We start from the raw sequence: 21,241 nt of genomic DNA on the forward strand, positions 1-21,241 counted from the left end.
GGAAGTTTGTTCTATGAAGGTGGCTTCCTTCTGAGATCATTATGAAACCACATTGTGTGGACATTCCTGTGGGACAGAAATCATGCTACTGTATTGTATTCTCCTTGTACACGGTAGCTAACAAAGAGGAAACACACATTCACACTCACAAGTTCATACTTACATCTCCGTTTCTAAGCACCACTGCCATGTAATCGACAGTGAATTCTCATTGGGCTGCAGACCTGTAGATGCACCATTCAAGGTGTCAATAGAGGAGGCATGATATGGTGTTCTAGCTAAGAGGATGGAAGTCCTTGCCTCTGGGGGTGAAGAAATTAGATTTTACCCAGAAGGTGCCACATTCTACTCAAGGAGGGGACATGATCCTGAGACCAGAGATCAGCACAGACTTCTTTGTAAAGTCCTCTGTAAAGATTTTCTGTTAGGTGTCGCAGTCCACAAGGTTTCTAACAATGAGGCATTGTGGCTTGAAAGCAGCCACAGACCATCCATAACTAATGCCACACTTGATTGAAAGAGTACATTGGGAAGCCTCATTTTGCCCATGGGTGGTAGTTTCCCACACCCCACATTTGCAACATGATGGAGGATGGGAGAGAGAGCTCTTCTTGTCCAATGGCAGAGTGGGGCTACACTTTTCCAGTGGCTGGGTAGAAATACACTGGGATCTATCTTGCCTGAGCCCTGACCTCTCCACTCAAAAGAAAAAAAGATGAGAGTGAGATTGGCCAACAATGAAGGCCTCAGGAATTCTCCCACTTTTATCTGTAGGCCTCGAGCTTCTCACAATACATTTGTCTGTGGTTGAATTCCATGTGGGTATTGTTTGGCTGAGTCAGTCCCAATTGCCTGGTGGGTGTATCTTGCAGGTTATGTACCACACAGATGGTCATCTTGTTCAGACCAAGACCATGAGCACATTTAGGGTTCTCCTGAGTTAGCGGAGGCTCTAGCATGTGTGGGCTTCAGGACAAGTCTGATTGAGCCCTCAGCAATGTTATGGAACACCTGGCTTCCTGGGCCCTCTCTGACTCTGGCTCAGGCCGGCCTAGGCCACCTCTGCAGTTGTGATGGAAAAGCCCCTGGCCTGGGTGGTCCACCCCATGTTTTGCTCTGTAGGCTGAGACCCCAGGTCCCTCCCACTGCATTGGCTGAGACCAGGTCACATGCTCATGGATGAGCCAATCCCTGGAGCTGGGGAGTGGAGCTATGGAAACAGGATGTTAGGACCTCTGTGGTAATGACTTTTCTAATGGTCATGGTGGCAAGATCTTCTGGGATGCATCTTCTAATAAAAAGAGTATTAATTTCTGATAGTAAGTGGGTCCAAGGTGCTGGCTTAGTACCTAGCACCTCAGTCCCAGCACCTCAAGACAACCGTACTACTCTGCAGAGCCAATGCCTGAGAAGGAACAAGGTGGATGGAAACTGGTCTGGAGGGCACAAGGGAAGGGTGTGGGGGGGGGGGGGCGGTGAGGGGTTGAGGAAAATAGCTCTGGCCAAGATCTATCTCCAACTTATCTAGGTTCAAGAAGGTGTGGGGAATCTTTGGCATTTCACCATCCATCGTTTTGCAGATGGAGAATATGCCTTTTGCATGGAGTATGGCAAGACTTGTTCCAAGTATTCTCTAGTTGGAACAGAAGTCAGGGAGACAGCACCCTCCACTTGCTAGGACAGGCGTGAGAGGCTGAGTGCTCTCAAGAAGGTATCTGGCTTTTGCAGGGCTGTCAGCCTGCACACAGGACTGGTGAGGACAGTCACAGTTTTGTTCTGAGGATGGAATATTGAAAGAATGCTGTGCTCTGTGTAATCCGTGTGGCTCCAGGATCCCCAGTCTGGAGAGCTTGGTAGCCAGGACTCTGGGACAGAAGTATGTGGTTAGGGCCTAAGGCATGGCAGGCCTAATGTGCAGATGCTGATTCAAGCTCCCTGGGGTCTGTCTTTAGGGTGGCTGTCAGGCTGTGGCTCAGGCTTGAGTTTGTATCCATGGAGGACCTCCAAGTGGGGGTGCTCTCGGGGGGGAGTGCAGGTTTATCCTAATCTGGGGGTTTTGTGCAGCTCCTTAGGGCACAGTTTCCTTCTGGAGGGCAGGCAGAGTCCTGTGGTGTGGCTCCCGAGTCCCCAGTCTGGAAGGCTTGTGGGCCAGAACTCTGGGACCAAAATCTGAAAACACAAGCTAGGGTTAGGGATAGGGCCTAGGGCATGGCAGGCTCATTTTGCAGACCCTGAGGTGACCTCCCTGGGATCTGAAGTTAGGGCAGGTGTTGGGTGGTCACTCAGGCTGGAGTTTGTGACCACAAGGGCTGCTGAATGTGTGGGAGAACTCAGGGGGCCATGAAGGTTTTTCCCACTGTGGGGGTCTGGTGCAGTTTCAAATAGCATGGTTGCATTCTGGGGGATGGGAGGAGTCCTGCTTTGTAGCTCAGGGTCCCCCAGATGGAGGGGTTCGACACCAGGCCTCTGAGGACAGATGCTTGGAAAACCCAAGCTAGGGTTAGGGTTAGAGCCTACAGGCATGGCAGGCCCTACCTGCTGGCTACGGGATGAGCTACATGGGTGGCTGAGGGGAGGGCGGGGCTTAGGCTGAGTGTCAGAATGTTCATTAGTGTCCATGGGGGGGCATCTGAAAGTGGGGGTGTCCTCGGGGGCCGAGCAGGTTTCTCCTAATTTGGGGTTTTGTGCAGCTCCATAAGGCATGGTGTCCTTTTGGAAGGCAGGCAGAATCCTGTGGTGTGGCTCTGGAGTCCCCTATCTGGAGGGTTTGTGGGCCAGGACTCTGGGGACTGAAGTCTGAAAACACAAGCTAGGGTTAGGGATAGGGCCTAAGGCATGGGAAGCCCGATCTGCAGAATCTGAGGTGAGCTCCCCAGGATCTGAAGTTAGGGTGGGTGTCAGGCAGTCAGTCACTCAGGCTGGAGTTTGTGTCCATGAGGACCGCCAAATATGGTGCTGGCCTCAGGGGGTGAAGGAGGTTTATCCCGCTCTGGGGGTTTTGCACAGCTCCAAATAGCAAGGTTTGATTCTGGGGGACAGAAGGAGTGCTGTTTTGTACTCAGAGGTCCCCCACAAGGAGGGATTCAAGACGAGGTCTCTGGGTATGGATGCCTGAAAACCCAACCTCAGGTTAGGATTAGGGCCTAGGGGCATGGCAGAACTGATCTGATGGCTCTGGAGCGAGCTACCCAACAGGCTGAGATGAAAATGGGGCTCAGGCTGAGTTTCACAATGCGGGTTTATGTCAAGGCTGCCTCCAAAAGTGGGGGTTGCTTCAGAGGCAATGCGGGTTTTCCCTACTCTGAGGGTTTCACACAGTTCCAAATAACAAGGTTTCCTTCTTGGGGTCAGAAGGAACTCTGTATTGAGGCTCAGGGGTCCCCCACATGGAGGGATTCGACACCCGGCTTCTGGGGATGGATGCCTGAAAACCCAAGCTAGGGTTAGGATTAGGGCCATGGGGCATGGTGAGACAGATCTGCTGGCCCTGAGGCGAGCTATCCTAGGTGATCAGGTTGGAGTGGGCTCAGGCTGAGTGTCAGAATGTGCAGTGTCCACAGCAGGCCTCCAAATGTCAGGGTGACATCAGGGCCCTTGTAGGCTTCACCTAATCTTGGGTTTTGTGCCCCTCCATAGGGCACGGTTTCCTTCTATATCGCAGGCAGTGTCTTGTGGTATGTTTCTGGAGTCCCCAGTCTGGAGGACTTGTGGGCCAGGACTCTGGGGGCTGAAGTCTGAAAACCCAGGCTAGGGTTAGGGATAGGCTCTAGTGCATGGCAGGCCCAATCTGCAGACACTGAGGGGAGCTCCCTGGGATCTGAAGTTAGGGCGGGTGTCAGTCGGTGGCTCAGGCTGAAGTTTGTGTCCATGGGGGCTGCCGAATTAGGAGATGGACTCAGGGGGCTATGAAGTTTTTTCCCACTCTGGGTGTTTTGCACAGCTCCAAATAGCAAGGCTTCATTCTGGGGGACCAAAGGAGTCCTGTTTTGTGGCTCAGGGGTCCCCCATATAGAAGGACTCAAGACAAGGCCTCTGAGTATGGATGCCTGAAAACCCACCCTAGGGTTAGGATTAAGGTCCAGGTAATGGCAGGCCCATTCTGCTAGCTCTGGGATGAGCCCCCCAGGGGATTCAGTTGAAAATGGGGCTCAGGCTGAGGGTCACAATGTAAATTTGTATCCAGGGCGACCTCCGATAGTGGTCGTGGCCTCAGGGCCCATGAAGTTTTCTCCTACTCTGAGTATTTTACCCAGTTCCAAATAGCAAGGTTTTCTCCTGGGGAGCATCAGGAGTTCTGGTTTTTGGCTCAGGAGTCCCCATATGGAGGGATTCAATGCTAGGTCTCTGGGGACGGATGCCTGAAAACCCAAGCTAGGGTTAGGGATAGGGCCTACGGCATGGCAGGTCCGATCTACAGCTGCTGAGATGAGCTCCCTGGGATCTGAAGTTAGGGCAGGTGTTGGGCGGTCACTCAGGCTGGAGTTTGTGTCCATGAGGGTCGCCAAATGTGCGGGTGATTTCAGGTGGGCCATGAAGGTTTATCCTGCTCTGGATCTATCCCCTCCATGAACGCCCTTTCCTGCAATCTGAACTTTATTGTTACCTTGGCAACAGTAGAGAACACTAAGTGCCTGGAAACCATGACACTGCCTTTTCTGTCTGCCACAAAACTGAAAGTTTAACTGAGGTCACCTTAGCCACCAACCCTTTCGTCAAATTCCCTTCTGCGTGTGCTTCCTCTTAATATTTGTGAAGTCCAGTGGCCTCATCACCAAGCGGATAGGTCAGGTGTACTGTCTCTTCTACTTCTGCTGCAGTTATTCTGTACCTGTTAGTCCCGCGGATGGAGCAAAAGTCTGATGGACACTAAAGAGCAACTTAGAGTGAGGTCTTTCCCCTTCCGTGGGCTTCACGTTTCTCTTCTGACCTAGCCATTCACCTCTGAACGGCTCTTTTTTTTTTTTAATTAAAGATTTTATTTATTTATTTGACAGAGATGACAAGTAGGCAGAGAGTCAGGCAGAGAGAGGGGGAAGCAGGCTCCCTGCCGAGCAGAGAGCCCGATGTGAGGGCTCAATCCCAGGACCCCGAGATCATGACCTGAGCAGGAGGCAGAGGCTTTAACCCACTGACCCACCCAGGCGTTAGCAGCTCTTTGGCAAAGGTAGAAGGCCTTTCCTTTCTGTTGGTTTGACACAATAAACTGTTTCCAGTGGTTTAGAAAGGGGATAGTCTTTATTTTAGAGGAAACAGTCCACGTCTCTGGGGCCCCCTTCTTATCCACCTTTGAAGTTAGGAAGAGTCAGACAGATCTCTGATCAGATTATTAGGAAAACTTGGAATACTAGTCATTTAAGATTTTGTCAGCAGGTGGCACTTCTCTCCTTAGTCACTAAATACAATCTCTCCAGTAAAAGAAATACTGTTTTTCTTGGCTTCTACTGAGTTCCTCAGAATTGGTTAGCCCCCTCAACATTTCTCCCCGGTTCCTTTTCGCAGTGATTTAGTCTACAGTATCTCTTTATGTATTTTAATTTTATACTTTTCCCACGAGATTTGAAGTAGTTTATAGCATACAGTGTACAATGGCAAAATAGGAGGAGGAGAACAGGAACCACAATAAAGAATACACAGTTTGGTTCCGAGTTGTGGGTAACTAAAGCAAAAATACACACAAATGTGTACCATTCCTCTGGATGAATGGGCAGCGGGAATGACTTTTCTAGAATTTGAAATTAAAATGAAAGTTGTTACCTGGGGTTGTTAGAGACAAGTTTCTGCTATGCCCTTCTCATCACGCTAACCTCATTTATAGTAAGTGACTCCTGATCTGTAAAAAAGGAAGCAGCACTTTTAAGGGTGCACAATTAGCATTCCTCCACCTCCGGTCTTCAGCTTTTGAAGATGCCAGCCTCAACCATTCACTCATCCTACACAGATTAAGCTCTGATGGTCTCGGGGCTTTTTCCTGGACCTTGGGAAGACAAGCATTGCCCCCTTAGGCTTGGGCGTGCCAAATCAATTTATAAATTTCCTTCAGAGAGAGCATTTTCTAGTTGGAGAAAAGATCTACGTTTATACCCATGAATAACTAGAAGGCTGTATCAGGCAACGCTACAATCAAGTGCTAAATCTGTGTGATTGGTCTTCATAGGATTCTAGGGTTGCTCTGCCTATTTAAAAGAAATCGGTAAATTTCATCGCGTTTCTAACAGAAACCCAGTTTGAAATTGTGGGTTTCCTTATCAATACTCGCTGTTAGAAATGGCGTGGTCCTCGACAGCCGAGGCAGGCGGGGGTGCTGGGGCTGCTGTGAGCAGAGGGCGAAGAGAGCCCCTCCATACCCGCCGCAGCCCCCAGGATGCTCGAGGACGATTCACCCGAAGCGCCTCGCTCCGCCCACTGTTGGACCCGCACCCAAGTTGGGGGCCCTGCGCCCGGGGGAGGTGGCGGCGGTGGGGCGCGCCGCTTTGTGGCGCGCGCGGGTTCCACCGCAGGCGGCGCGGAGGCGGGGCCGGGCCAAGGCGTCCACCGCCCCCGGCACTGGGCAGGGCTTCGGGCGCCGCGCATGGCCGGCCCCGCAAGGTCTGGCTTCCCCTCGCACACGAATAGCCGTCTGGACGCGTTCCTGCGGAGGCAGCTGCCCCCCGAGGTCTACGACGCCATCCGCGCCTACGAGCCGTGCATCGTGGTGTCGGAGTCGGAGAAGCACGCCTTCAAGTACGTGGTGCTCAGCGATCGGCTCATCTACCTGACCGAGAACCCGCCCAGGTCCATCCGGCGAGCCCTGGCGCTGCGGGACGTCGTGGCCATTGACCTGGTGAGGAGCGCGGGCAGACAGGCGGGCTCGTGAGAACTCCCCTCTTGGGTCCCCCAGTTCCAGCCCTCAGTATGCGGGAAGAGGGAGGAGGCAGACCTTCCCCGTCCCTCCCTGGATTCCCGTACTTTTTAAAAACTTACTCTAGGACTAGAAACTGCAGGAAAACTGTGGATTGCTTTATGTACTCCGAATAAAGATACCTTGCCCGTTAACATCATGTGTACTGGTCATCCCTTGTCCCCTCAAATAGGGCTACCTCTTTGAGAACATAGAGCCCCCTATAAAAAGTATGCTTTAAAGTCACTTTTTTCTTTCATTAAGCGCCTAGCCTGTGCCAGTCCCTTGTTCTAGACACTGAGGATGCAAAAATGAAATAGGGCCCCTTCCCAGAAGCTGCTGCGGGAGAGAAAAAAAGCCCCAAACCAATGCAAATAAATGCAGTGTACTAAGTACTATTATGTCTTGTTTACTTTTTTTTTTTTTTATCAGCAGTGCTTAGAGAGCGTTAGGTGCTCGATATGAGTAAGTGAGTGAATGAATGGATGGATGGGATGAGGGCAGGACCTCCGGCAATCTCAGGCAGGTCACTCGATCCAAACTAGGCTTCAAAACTTGAAGAAGATGCAGTCTGGCACACACACGCCTTGTCCCAGTTTTTAGTGTGCTGTTACTGTATTCCTTTCCTCCAGGAATAAATTTACTTTATAAACCAGCAACAGATTGGAAGCAGTCTCTTCTCCAATTACTGCTTTTTCCCCCCTTGGCTCCCTTTAATCTGAGCTGTTCTCCAGGTGTGTTCCTTTTTCCACTGGGGACAGGTGTCTAGCCTCATCTCCCGTCTCCTCCTCCCTCCCCTTAGTCTCTGCATCTCCCAAAGGAGAAGTTGGCAAGACTTGGTGGGGCTGTTTTGCCAAGACAAGCATAACTTGTTTGGAACACATCTGTAAGAAAAGGATACAGTTTAGTGGGGAAAAAAAAAAAAAGCTTTTATTTTTTTCTCCTTTAAATACCTCTGTGGGCTAAAATCACTATGTAAATTTACCTGTGGGTTTTTTTTTTTTTTTTGAGTATAAGTTAGAAGCAAAAGTGCTTTTTTCCTATTTTCATTCTCTTGAAATAAAAATTTAAAAAATGTACATCCTTTATCAAATGCTTTTTATACATTAAACGTTTAGCTTTTTCTACTGTCTGCAGTGTAAACATTTATTGTTTTGACAAAATGAAATGATTTTAGGATATTGTTACTTGCCCAGACAAAACAGTATATGTATTCCAACTGTTATATATCGTTCTTTCTGAGCTGTCAGAATCTGAAAAGTACAGTAAAGTTTTCTAGGCCTCCAAGCCAAGAATCTTCCCAAGAGGTGTACCAATTCATCTGGTAATCCTTTATGTACAAAATTTACCTTTCAAAAAAAAAAAACCCAAAACTTACATTTCAGGCCTATAGAAGAATGTGTAAAGGTGCTGAACAAGTCTAAGATTTCAGCATTGTTGATAGACTGGCTGTCCATCTTGCACAATAGAGTTGTGTTAGGAAGAATAGCGGATATTCCTGGACCCTGTAAATATGTCACATTACATGGCAAAGAGGAATTAAAGCTGAAAATGCAATTAAGGTTGCTTGCTCATCAGCTGACTTTAAAATAGGGAGATTAAAAAAAATACAGTGTCCAATAAACAAAGAAACCAAAAAGAAAGAGGAAAAGAAAAGAAAAAAAGAAAAGAAGGCAGGCAAAATAAGTTAAGTCAAATAAGGAGATTTTGGATTACCTGGGTGGGCCCACAGTTGTCACAAAATCCTCAAAAGTAGAAAAGGGAGGCAGAGTGTTGCAGCACAAGAGATTTAGTTCTGAAGGTAGAAGGGGCCAGAAGCCAAGGAATCTGGGGAGCCTGTAGAAGCTGGAAAAGGGAGGAAACAGGTTTTCTCCTAGAGCATCCAGAAGGAATGCATTCCTCTTGACACCTTGATTTTAGCCCAGTGAGACCCATTTTGGACTGCTGACCTCCAGAACTATTAGAGAATAAATCTGTGTTGTTGAATGCCACACATTATGTGGTACTATGTTACAGTAGCAAATGAATACAGAAATGTTTCTTCTTAATGTTGTTTGTTTATTGAGGGAGAGAGAGAGAGCTCCTGTCTGGGGGCTGGGGGTGGGAGGAGGGCAGAGGGAGAGGGAGAGAGAAAATCTTAAGCAGGGTCCACACCCATTAAGGAGCCCAACTCAGATCTCAGTCTTACAATCCTGAGATCATGACCTGAGCTGAAATCACAAGTCTGACACTTAACCGACTAAGCCACCCAGGCGCCCCATCCTATTAATGTTGTTTAAAATGGGTTATCATTGGGGCGCCTGGGTGACTCAGCTGGTTAAGCATGAGACTCTTGGTTTCGGCTCAGGTCATGATCTCAGGGTTGTGAGATTGAGACCTGAGTTGGGCTCCCCACTCAGCAGGGAGTCTGCTTGGGACTCTTACTCTCTGCCCCTTCCCCTGCCCTCTCTCTTTCTCCCTCTCTCAAATAATTAAAGAAATCTTTTTTAAAAATTGGTAATCATTTTTTTAAAATATTGTTTCAGTGAGAAATAAATATAATCCAGTTGAGTACAGATGCCTTAACCATCTCTTTTTCTGAGGCTTTATAATATAATTCTAGGGTTATTATAGTTCAGTGGCTTCGACATCTCTACAAATGAGTGACATATGGGTATCACAGAATTGCTGGTAAAGGTACTAGGTATAGTACCAATTAGTAGCCACAGGTGTAGTTGACTAACCGACCCTCTATAAACATTAAGTCCTCACTTAATAGCACAATGGGGAGAATTTTCCTGATTTCTGTGTTATATGTCATATATTTGTCTCTTATCCATGCTAACATGGTCACTTCAATTATATGATTTTTTTTTTAATTTAAGATTTTATTTATTTTTTGACACAGAGAGATAGCAAGAGAAGGAACACAAGTAAGAAGAGTGTGAGAGGGAGAAGGAGGCTTCCTGTGGAGCAGGGAGTCTAATATGGGGCTCAATCCCAGGACCCTGGGATCCTGGGACCACAGGACCTGAGCCGAAGGCAGAGGCTTACGAACTGAGCCACCCAGGCGCCCTCAATTACATGATTTCAGTGCCAGGCAGCTTTGTTTTTTAGAACCAGTTCCTCCTTCCTTGAAAGGTAAACTATTTACTCTCCTTTTTTTCTTTTTTTTTTTTTTAAGGGTGCTGTCCTCTTTCTAAGGCCAACTCTTTAGACATCCTTTTCCATTCTCAAAGGTTTTCTCATCTTACTGTACACGTTTGGTTATTTAACTTTCAGCTGGTTCAGGTTCCCATTCTGCCTTTGTTCTAGCTGTCATGGTAGTAAAGCCCCTAAGCCAACACATCCTCTATTACCTCTGCGTCCCAGCCCTCCCGGTTCCATGTTCGACCAGATTCCTTATTTATTTCATGACACGTTTTGCGTTTACCACTCTTCAGAATATAATTTGCAAACATGCAGATGAAATTCCACTCTCTCTCCTTCCAAAAGAAAAATGGAAGGTAACAGCAGCAAAAAAATGAGGCTAGAACTTGGCATTGGATAAAACTGAGATTTCCTTCCCAGCAAAGATGAGCTTAAAGCGCATGGGGAGATCTCCGTTGGTGTTTGATACAGTTCATCTCCTAAAACAAAGTTTCTAAGGTTGCTGGGGCAGAGTTTTTATTAAAACTGATATTTTCTTTAACAGTTACTTTCGGAAGAATTCTCTAGAGTTCTGCTCTTGTGGGCATCAAAACATTTCTTTAAACTCTTCTAAGATTAAATACATATATTTTTAATTTTTTTTTTTTTAAGATTTTATTTATTTGACAGAGATCACAAGTAGGCAGAGAGACAGGCAGAGAGAGAGGAGAGAGGAGGAAACAGGCTCCTTGCTAAGCAGAGAGCCTGATGCAGGACTCGATCCCAGGACCCTGGGATCATGACCTGAGCCAAAAGCATAGGCCTCAACCCACTGAGCCACCCAGGTGTCCCTAAATACATATTTTTTAAGTACAAGAAGCTACTACCCAGAAGTGAATTTTCTATGAATTCACTCACCTTCAATGCCATACCATCACCTACCAAGAAAAACAAATCTGTCAAATCCAGCAGCCCTCACCTCTTAACCTCTTACCCGTCTTTCTTCACCTCTTCACATCTTACCTGTCTTTGTCCTTTGCCTTTTCACCACTCCTCCCATCGAGTATGGGCTCTCCAGCCATCCCAGGCTCCATGTGGCTTCCCGGCTGGGCAATGTACATTTTACATCCTGGCCTGTTGCTCGTGGTGAACATGTTCTCCCCCTTCAAGGTCATTCAGATCATCAGATTTATAATCCTCCTCTTCCTCTCCTCTCTCTCCTCTTAAAACATGTAAAAACAGGGGTGCCTGGCTGGCTCGGTCAGTAGAGCATGTCACCCTTGATCTCAAGGTTGTGAGTTTGAACCCCATGATATGCATAGGATTTACTTAAAAAATTAAAAAAAGTAAAAACATCTTGGCTTGAACAGAAACAGTCACAGACTGTGAATTAAAAGGGCTCCAAGAGTTTGCCATCTGATCCCCACTTTGCCCACTTCTGTATTCAGAGCTGACATGTTTCTAGCCTAAGCCTCTTTCTCTGAGTTTTTTCTTGGCTAGGCCATGAGCCAGGACTCTCAGCCCATTTTGTTCCCTACTGTATCTCTGGTTCCTAGAACACTGCCTGGCACAGAGGAGATGGTCAATAACTATTTGTTAAAAACTCCACATGATCTGTTTCTTCATTTATTAACTGCCATACACATTGGGGGGCATTTAATAATACATTTTTAAATAATGTGTTTTCATTCAGCTTTTGCTCTCTACCTGTGTACACTTGGTCTAGTTATTTATCTGCTAGCCTGCACCTTCATTCCTCATCTGTAAAATGGAGATAGATAACAGCACCTTTCTTAGAGTTTCTTAGAGTTTACAGCAATAAATCTAACACACTTAAAATAGTACTTGGCACATAGTAAGAGCTGCTACATGTTACTATTGATAACCTTTATTCACACATATTAAGTCTATTAAGGCTCACAATGAATCTGTAATATAGATATTATCTTCTCTTTTTATATTAGGGCACTTGAATTTAGGAGATTTAGCAAACTGGAAAGAAAATAACTTTTTTTTTTTTGAGCACTGATTATATATTCAGTGTTTTAAATACATTATCTCATTTATCCTTCTTGAAAATCTGCCCAGTAGTTTTGTCAGGTTTAATATGTCCAAAAACAGAATTCCTGATCGTCACCCCCTAAATCTGTTCCTTTTCCTTTAGCTTTCATTATTTTAGGAAGTAACATCTTCCATCAGCTTTAATTTTCTCACTCCCCACATCCAACAATCAGTATATCTCCTTGATTTGTGTAGAGGAGGAAAAAGTTTCCCTTGACCCTCTCAGAGTCTGAATATTAAACTGACAAAGGCAGATTAACAGGAGAAAAGCCTACAAATTTATTTAATACAAATTTTACATGACATGGAAGCCTTTATAAGGAAATGAAGAGCTGAAGAAATAAATCTGTGTGTGTTTAATATTAGGTTTGATGAAGAATAGTCATGGAAAATGGGATAGTACAGAAAAGGGGGTATGACTAAGAATAATAAACTAGGAAAAACTGGCAAGAGCTGTTTGGATTCCTCTCACTGTCCTGTCTTGTGTACAGGGAGGGCACATCTCTTAGACCTGCTTCAAGGGAGCAGGGTGAAGAAAGGTTGGAGAGAATTTCCTGCATCTGCTGCTTTCTCAAATTCTTTCAGCTCAAAATATTCAGTATACGAAGGTGCTTTATTTGGGGGGAGTGTGTTCTGAACCTTGTCACTTCTCATCCAAAATGTATTCAGCCATGACCTTTCTTGTTGCTTCTACTTATGCCACTTATCCAATCCCTTATCTAGACCACTGGAGTTGCCTCTAAACTCATTCTTCCATCTAGCAGTTGGGATGATCTTTTTAAACATAAATTGTAAATTAAGTTATATCATTCTTCTGTTTAAAAATCTCCATTAGCTTTCAAATTCTATATTGCCTATCAGAGCCTCCATGATAACTCCTTTATCTCTGACTTATCTCTCACTCTTCTCTAAACTCTTTATGTTCTTTCCTGCCTCAGGGCCTTTGTACATGCCATCCTAGCCAGAACACTCTTCCTCCAGATCTTCAGAGGATAGATTCCTTTTTTTTTTTTTTTAAGATTTTTATTTATTTTTCAGAGACAGAGGGAGAGAGCGCGAGCGAGCACAGGCAGACAGAGAGGCAGGCAGAGGCAGAGGGAGAAGCAGGCTCCCTGCCGAGCAAGGAGCCCGATGCGGGACTCGATCCCAGGACCCCGGGATCATGACCTGAGCCGAAGGCATTCAGCATCACCTCCAGAGGGATGCCTTGCATGACCACCCAATCTAAAGTAACATTCTTAGGTCACACTCGTCACATCTGTTGGCTTCCAAGCACTTATCACTATTGGCATTGTAAGATTAATCTGTTTAATGACTTATACTTGTGTATCTCTCATACAATGTAAGATCCATGAGGTCACGTCTGTCTTGTTCATCCCTGGGTCGCTGTGCATGCATCATATCATCTGACACACAGTAGATAATCAATAACTATTTGGCAATTAGATGAATGAATAAATGAATAAACAGATGTTCAGATACATCATATCATTTACCTCTCAGAGTGAGAGATCCTCTTTCCTTATTCTAAGTGTTGAGAGACCGTGGAGACTTGACAATTTGTTGCATAGGCAGTTAGTGGAAGGGCCAGAGTAAATGCTCCCAGGTCTCTTAATGGCCCTGTTCAGCATTTTTCTTGCTTGCTTTGTGCTTGTATGAGATGATCTCTGTGTTGTTTATCTGAGTCCTGCATTTTGGTAGGATGAGTTAGATAAGAGGAGACCATAATATGGATGCTTCTTTTCTTCTCTAGCATGTTTTTTTTTTTTTCCTATTTTGATTCATTTGTAGCCTTTCAAAACTCTCACTGTGGAAGGAAGAAAGAGGTGGTAATCTCTTATCTATCATTTTGGTTTCTTAATAGGTTGTTTGCATAGAATATTTTGGATATTGTATTTGAATGCTGAGAGACTCCATGAGGGCAACATTTCATCAGTTTGATTCACTGATGTACCCCCAGCACCCAGAATGATAGTGGACTGGTCAAGATAGCCCAGGTTAAGCTTCACTAACAAAACCCCCCAAAGTCTTTAGTGCTTTAACACAGCATAGTCTGTCTCATTCAAGTGACTTGTCCATTGTGGATTGGCAAGAGGCTCTATTCATCTTAGTCACAAGATATATGATACTTAGTTACACCTCTTAGTTTCGGGGAACCATCTCAGCACATGCTTACTTAATCACCATGGCAGAGGGAAATTAACTTGCCAAATCCTGTACCAAATTTAAGTGGGCTCCACACACAGCAGAGCCCAATGTGGGACTTGAACTCATGACCCTGAGATCAAGACCTGAGCTGAGATCAAGAGCCAGACACTTAACCACACACTTAACTGATTAAGCCACGGAGGCGCCCCAACTATGTACTGATTTTTAAGATTCTACCCACATGTCCCTTCTCACATTTCAATGGCCAGAGTCAGACACATGGCCCACACCTAACTTAAAAGGGGGAGAAAAGGGGCACCTGGGTGGCTCAATCTGTTAAGCATATGCCTTCCCCTCAGGTCATGATCCCAGGGTCCTGAGATCAAGCCCTGTGTTAGGCTCCCCATTCAGCAGGGAGCCTCCTCCTCCCTCTCCCCCTGCCCTTCCCTTTCTCTCTTCTGCTCTCTCTCAAGAAAATAAATCTTTAAATACAGGCGGGGCGGGGGGAATGTGATCCTACAAAAATGCATTCCATGTGTCTGCAAGAGAGAATAGGAATATTTGTGAACAGCTCTAACATCTACCTCAAATTACTAGTGCTTACTGTTTGCCACTCAGCCTCTGTTCTAAGTGCTTAACTCGGAACAACTTCTTTATCTTTACAATAATCCCAGGTAATATTGTTAGCTTAGCTTTAGCTTAGCTTTACAGATAAAAAACCTGCCTGAATTATAGAGAACTTAAGCAATTTACCCAAGATCATTCTCTAAGTGGCAGAGCCAGAATTTGAACCCTAGTAGTTGGCTCCAGAAACAATGCTTTGACTCTACAGATACAGCTGCCTCAGTCATAGCAGGTCATTAATTAAAAAAAAAAAAAAAAAAAAAGGTTATCCAGGAGACTCTAAGCTTTTTGAAAACAGAAACTCCATCTTACATTTTGCATGTTTCAGTTTTGCCTCTTGTGGTAGGAACTCAAAAGTATCCATGATGTACTGAGCTGGATGAATTAGAAACTAGATAATTAACTGCTAAAAGCCTAGGGTGCTTTTATTCTCTGAAATTAAAGTGGATAGAAAAAAATCTGAACCAAGACTATGAAATCAAGACTAAGGGTAAGATAAATATAGAATTGTTCACAAAAGGCACCGAGGTGTCTCAGTGGCTTAAGCTTCAGTTCATGGTCTGAGAGTCCTGGGATCGAGCCCTGCATCAGGCTGTCTGCTCAGCAAGGAGCCTGCTTCCCCCTTTCTCTCTGCCTGCCTCTCTGCCTACTTGTGACCTCTCATTCTTTGTCAAATGAATAAATAAAAATCTTTAAAAAACAAACAAATCACAAAATATAGAAAACAAGGGGTGCCTGTGTAGCTCAGTTGGTTAGGCATCTGACACTTGATTTTGGCTCAGGTCATGATCTCAGGGTCCTGGGATGGAGGCTTGCATCAGGCTCCATGCTCAGTGGGGAGTCTGCTTCTCGCTCTCACTTGGCCCCTTCCCCACTTTCTCAAATAGATCTTTTTTATTTATGTATTTATTTATTTGACAGAGAGAGAGAGAGAAAGACCGCGAGAGAGGAAACCCAAGCAGGGGGAGTGGGAGAGAGAGAAGCAGGCTTCCCGCTGAGCAGGAGCCCAATGTGGGGCTCCATCCCAGAACTCTGGGATCATGACCTGAGCCAAAGGCAGACACTTAACGACTCAGCCACCCAGGTAACCCTTAAATAAAAAATGTTTAAAAACTCAGAAAAAAATGAATTAACAAGTGTCAACTATACTTCAATTAAAAAACAAATTGTAAGGGATATCCCTTTCCATTTTAGAAGTAGTATTTTGATAAAAGTAAGAGAACTCATTACCAGTTGCAAATATAAATATGGCAGCTGATGTAGATCCATTCATGAGTGATACATTATTTTAGAGGTAGTCAAAGAACTTAAAGATATTTTCAGATAAAGCCTTATTCATTTGAGACAACAAAAAACCACATTCTCTTCTCTCCCAAAATGCCCCTTGCTGCCAGCATCAGAGACAAATACCAGGCCGAGTAGGCCATGAATCTGGCTCAGTCTTGTATTACTGAGGTTCTTATGAACAATCAGTCCTTAATTGTAATAGATATCTATTGGGTATATACTATGTGCTGTCCTTGTGTCAAATACTTTAGATCTCATATAATCTTATTAACTCTATAAGGAAGGTGGTACTGTCTTATTTTTTTTTTAATAGATGGCAAAACAGAGGCAGAGAAAGAGGAAATACTTACACAAGGTCATATTCAGAAAACATGAGCTGGAATATAAACTCAGGTCTTTTGATCTTACAGCCAGCATTCTTTATGCACATAGTAACAACTGATCTTCTACAAATTCCTGGTTTCCAAATTCCAAATTTCCATAGACATTCTTAGGTTTTGCAATAGAGACAACATGGTTACCTCATAATATACAGATTACATGGTTCCTGGGCGTTGGCTATCAGGAAGGACATTTTAAATAAAATACCTTTTTCATTCCCCATACTACCTCCCTGTACTCAAGATTGTTGTCCTTCAGAGTTCAGACTGGGGTCATGGCTGTTTCTGATGAGGTTCAAGGACAGGTTTGGTTGGAAAGGTGCAGGTTGGAAAGATGCATCCTTTTCACAGGGCCAAGCCTTTAAAGCCTTTTTTCTTTTATTCTTTCTTAACTGTGGTGCTCATCCCAGAGGCAATGATTTTTCAAGCCTAACAGTGATATAATCTAAGGAGTCTCCAGTATTAGGGGGGAAAGTGCTCAATTCTCCAAACTGGTAATTGTTTTCGGAATATGTGGGTGGATCATTCTTGCCAGCAATATTCACAGGTTCTAAAAAAAGCTCAGCTACTCAGACTTCCTTAGGGATCAGTACACTAAAGCCCAGGTAGAGTATAATGGGAAAAAAAACCACCTGGTAGAGGCTACAATGAGTTTTTAAATTATGACACTGAAGGGATTTGCCAAACGCTGAATGTAAAAATAGCTTCTGTACAGTAAAATGTACAGAATGCTGAATGTAAAAATAGCTTATGTGCAATGTGACATAGGTATTGCTAATGTGGTTTAATTGGAGGGAAATCCATTCAAAAAACTTCCTTGTATTGATTAGCTATCTCATCAGTAGCTTGAATCCTTTGGATTTACCCTTGTCCTCCTTCAGGTTTGCTCTGAAGAACTCTTGGAACAGGTAATTCATTACACTGAAATCTGAGTGAATTAATTTAGTACTTGCTTTCCTTTCTTTGTTAGACACTGGAGAGTCTGCTGTCAGAGAGGAAGTTAGATCCAGAAAGAACCATGGAAGTTGAAAGATATCTCATGATTTAGCTCTTTTGGGGCCTTACTTAATTACTTAATTACTACTTAATGTCCCGTGAAGTAAAGTGATCTCCAAACTGTGGCCCAGTACATGATGTAGGCCTTTAGTTTTTCCCTTTCAACTTTTCCTCTGGTTTATGTTTTTCTTCTTTCTACACAGCACAGTTCTATTGAATGGATGTCAGATTTTATATGGGGTATTCTACCAATGTTTTGAATTACCAGGGACAACAAATAGGTAAGGGAATGAAAAGTGGCATGTGCTTTTGAGTAACTCATAATTTAGAGAGGAAGGTAAGCAGACGGGAAAGAAGAAAAACAGTTATAAGCAGATACGTATAAGGAAATGTGAGACTAGGTAAAATAAGCAGAATACTGTGGGAACCCAGAAGAGGAAGTGACATACTTCTCGTTTTGGTGAGAGAAGGCGGCGCAGGGGAGGGTGGGATGAACATATAAAGGTTCACCACAGAAGTAACCCGTGCTTGGTCTTAAAGGAAGAATAGAAGTTTCTAAGCTGAATAAATGGCAAGTATATTCCAAAAGGAGAGGATGGTATGTGCTTGATCAGCTTTCTACAACAGACTGAAATGCCTGTTTGTGATCTCTGTCTGTCAAATGAATAAATAAAATCTTAAAAAAAAAAAAAGCATACATCGCATTTGGTTGCCATCTCTCTTTTGCTTAGTTTTTAGGGAAATTTTCTATCTTCCTTTTTTAAAAAAAATATTTTCTTTTTAAGTAATCTCTACATGCAGCATGGGACTTCAACTCACAAACCCCGAGACCAAGAGCTGCATGCTCTACCGAAAGAGCCAGCCAGGTGCCCCTCTAGTAAAAATTTTTTTCGCTAAGCATGATACGCTCTAGTTCCATCCATGTTGTCGCAAATGGCAATATTTCATCTCTTTTGATGGCTGCATAGTATTCCATTGAAAAACAATCTGAGGGTTTTGAAGGGACGGGGGGTGGGAGGTTGGGGTACCAGGTGGTGGGTATTATAGAGGACACGGATTGCATGGAGCACGGGGTGTGGTGCAAAAATAATGAATACTGTTATGCTGGAAATTAAAAAAAAAAAAAAATTTTTTTGCACTGTCTTATTTTGTCTCATGGTACTATCACCATTTCAGCTCTCTTTTGGTTACTATTTTCACGGTATATCTTTTCCATCCCTTACTGTCAACCTATCTGTGGCTTTTTTTTTTAAGATTTTATTTATTTTTATTTATTTGATAGAGAGAGAGAGATCACAGTAGGCAAAGAGGCAGGCAGAGAGAGAGGGGGAAGCAGGCTCCCGCTGAGCAGAGAGCCTGATGTCGGGCTTGATCCCAAGACCCTGGGACCATGACCTGAGCCAAAGGCAGAGACCTAACCCTCTGAGCCACCCAGGTGCTCCAGCCTATTCATGTTTTTGAATCTAAAGTGAGTCTCTTATAATGGTACAAAGTGAATCATCAGTTAAATCATGTTTTTAAAATCTATCCTCTCAATCTCTGACTTTAATTGGAGTGTTTAGTCCATTTACAGTATTATAATTACTGATAAGGTAGAGTTCACATCTGTCATACTGCTATTTATATTCATTTCCCCCCCTCATTCCCCAGGTACTGCATTCCTTTGTGTCAAGTAGGTACCTTCTAGTATATACACTGTTCTCCTGTGATTTCTTTTACCATGTGTTTTAGAGTTTTTAAATTAATGTTTGCCCTGGGGATTACAATTAACATCCTCCTTTGTAACAATCTAGTTCAGATTATTACCAACTTAACTTCAATAGTATACAAAAATATAAGTCTTATCCCTCCCTGCTCCTTTGCGCTGTTATTATCATACACATTATAGTTTCTACATTATGTGCCCATCAACACAGATTTATAATTATAGCTTTATGCAAGTATCTTTTTTTTTTAAGATTTTATTTATTTATTTGACAGACAGAGATCACAAGTAGGCAGAGGCAGGCAGAGAGAGAGAGACAGAGGAGGAAGCAGGCTCCCTCCCGAACAGAGAGCCCGATGCGGGGCTTGATCCCAGGACCCTGAGATCATGACCTGAACCAAAGGCAGAGGCTTAACCCACTGAGCCACCCAGGCGCCCCTGCAAGTATCTTTTTTAAACTAAACAGGAGAAAAAAGAGTTACACACAAACATACATTTAACTGTCTTTTATTTTTACCTGTGTAGTTATCTTTATCAGTGTTCTTTATTTCTCCTTGTGTGTAAGTTGCTACCTAGTGTCCTTTCATTTCAGCACAAAGAATTCCACTTAGCATTTCTCGTAGGTCTGATAGTTGCAGTACCCCTTACAAAGTATAGATTCTTTGGGATATAGGTACTGAATTCTTCATAAGGAATCTTCTTCTCCTTCTTCTCCTTCTTCTTCTTCTTCTTCTTCTTTTTTTCAAAGATTTTATTTATTTATTTGAGGTAGACAGAGAGACAGCGCAGGTGGAGAGGAGGATCAGAGGGAGAGGCCAACTGCCTGCCGAGCAGAGACCCCGACCTGGGGCTCCATCCCAGGACTATGAGATCATGACCTGAGCCTAAGGAAGATGCTTAACCAACTGAGCCACCCAGGCGCCCCTGAGGAATGTTCCTAACAAAATGCATAGGTAGATTACAGACTTACATAAATATACTCTCCTTCCAAACAGGACTCTGCAGATACTCCTTAGCTGAATCTCTGCAGAGCAGCCCATTTCGTTCTTCCTGATCATGTAAATGTATTTCCTGAAATACAGCTTTTGGCCAAGTTAAGTTTTCCTTTTTTTTTTCTTTTTAAAGATTTTATTTATTTATTTGGCAGAGGGAGAGAGAGGGTACACAAGCAGGGGGAGTGGGAGAGGGAGAAGCAGGCTTCCAGCCGAGCAGGAAGCCCAATGCGGAGCTCAATCCCAGAACCCTGGGATCATGACCTAAGCCGAAGGCAGACACCCAACAACTGAGCCACCCACGTGCCCCAACTTTGTTTTAATTAAAACAAATTTTTTTAGTAATCTCTATACCCAACATGGGGCTTGAACTCAATGGCCCTGAGATCAAGACTTGCATGCTCTTCTGACTGAGCCAGCCAATATGAAGTTTTAATATTATAAAGTTATAATATAGTTTTGTATTAAAAAAAAGATATATAGGGGCGCCTGGGTGGCTCAGTGGGTTAAGCCTCTGCCTTCAGCTCGGGTCATGATCCCAGGGTCCTGGGATCGAGCCCCGCATCGGGCTCTCTGCTCTGCAGGGAGCCTGCTTTCCTCTCTCTCTGTCTCTGCCTGCCTCTCTGCCTACTTGTGATCTCTCTCTCTGTCAAATAAATAAATAAAATCTTTTTTAAAAAAAAGATATATATACCTATATATGTATATAGGTATATATATATATATACACCTATATATGTATATAGGTGTATATATATATACAAGTAGTATATACTTGATAATTCACTAGAAGGACTCACAGGATTCAAAGGGTTGATTTCAATGAGACAGTACAAATTATACTCAAGTGTCTGCCTTCGGCCCAGGTCATGATCTCAGGGTCCTGGGAATGAGCCCCACGTTGGGAATCCCTGCTCAGCCGGGCGTCTGCTTCTCCCTTTCCTTCAGCCCCCTCCACCCAACTCATGCTTGCTCTCCCTTTCAAATAAATAAATAAATATTGAAAAATATTTATATATTGCTCAAGCTGAAAGAGACCTTAAATTGATTCCACATTCTACAA

The 21,241-nt window shown here is 44.1% G+C and overlaps 1 protein-coding gene across 4 annotated transcripts in view; it reads left to right on the forward strand.

Annotated features, from left to right (window-relative positions):
* The first annotated feature begins 6,513 nt into the window (after positions 1-6,513).
* C6H12orf56 (chromosome 6 C12orf56 homolog) overlaps positions 6,514-21,241 on the forward strand; it is a 109,490-nt gene continuing 94,762 nt past the window's right edge. For all 4 annotated transcript variants that reach the window (XM_032348861.1, XM_032348862.1, XM_032348864.1 and 1 more), the window contains exon 1: positions 6,514-6,820. In XM_032348861.1, coding sequence (XP_032204752.1) covers positions 6,569-6,820 — 252 coding nt within the window. In that variant the 5' untranslated portion in view covers positions 6,514-6,568. The remainder of the gene's footprint in view (positions 6,821-21,241) is intronic.

Source organism: Mustela erminea, chromosome 6 (assembly GCF_009829155.1).
Source record: "Mustela erminea isolate mMusErm1 chromosome 6, mMusErm1.Pri, whole genome shotgun sequence".
Classification (NCBI taxonomy): Eukaryota; Metazoa; Chordata; class Mammalia; order Carnivora; family Mustelidae; genus Mustela; species Mustela erminea.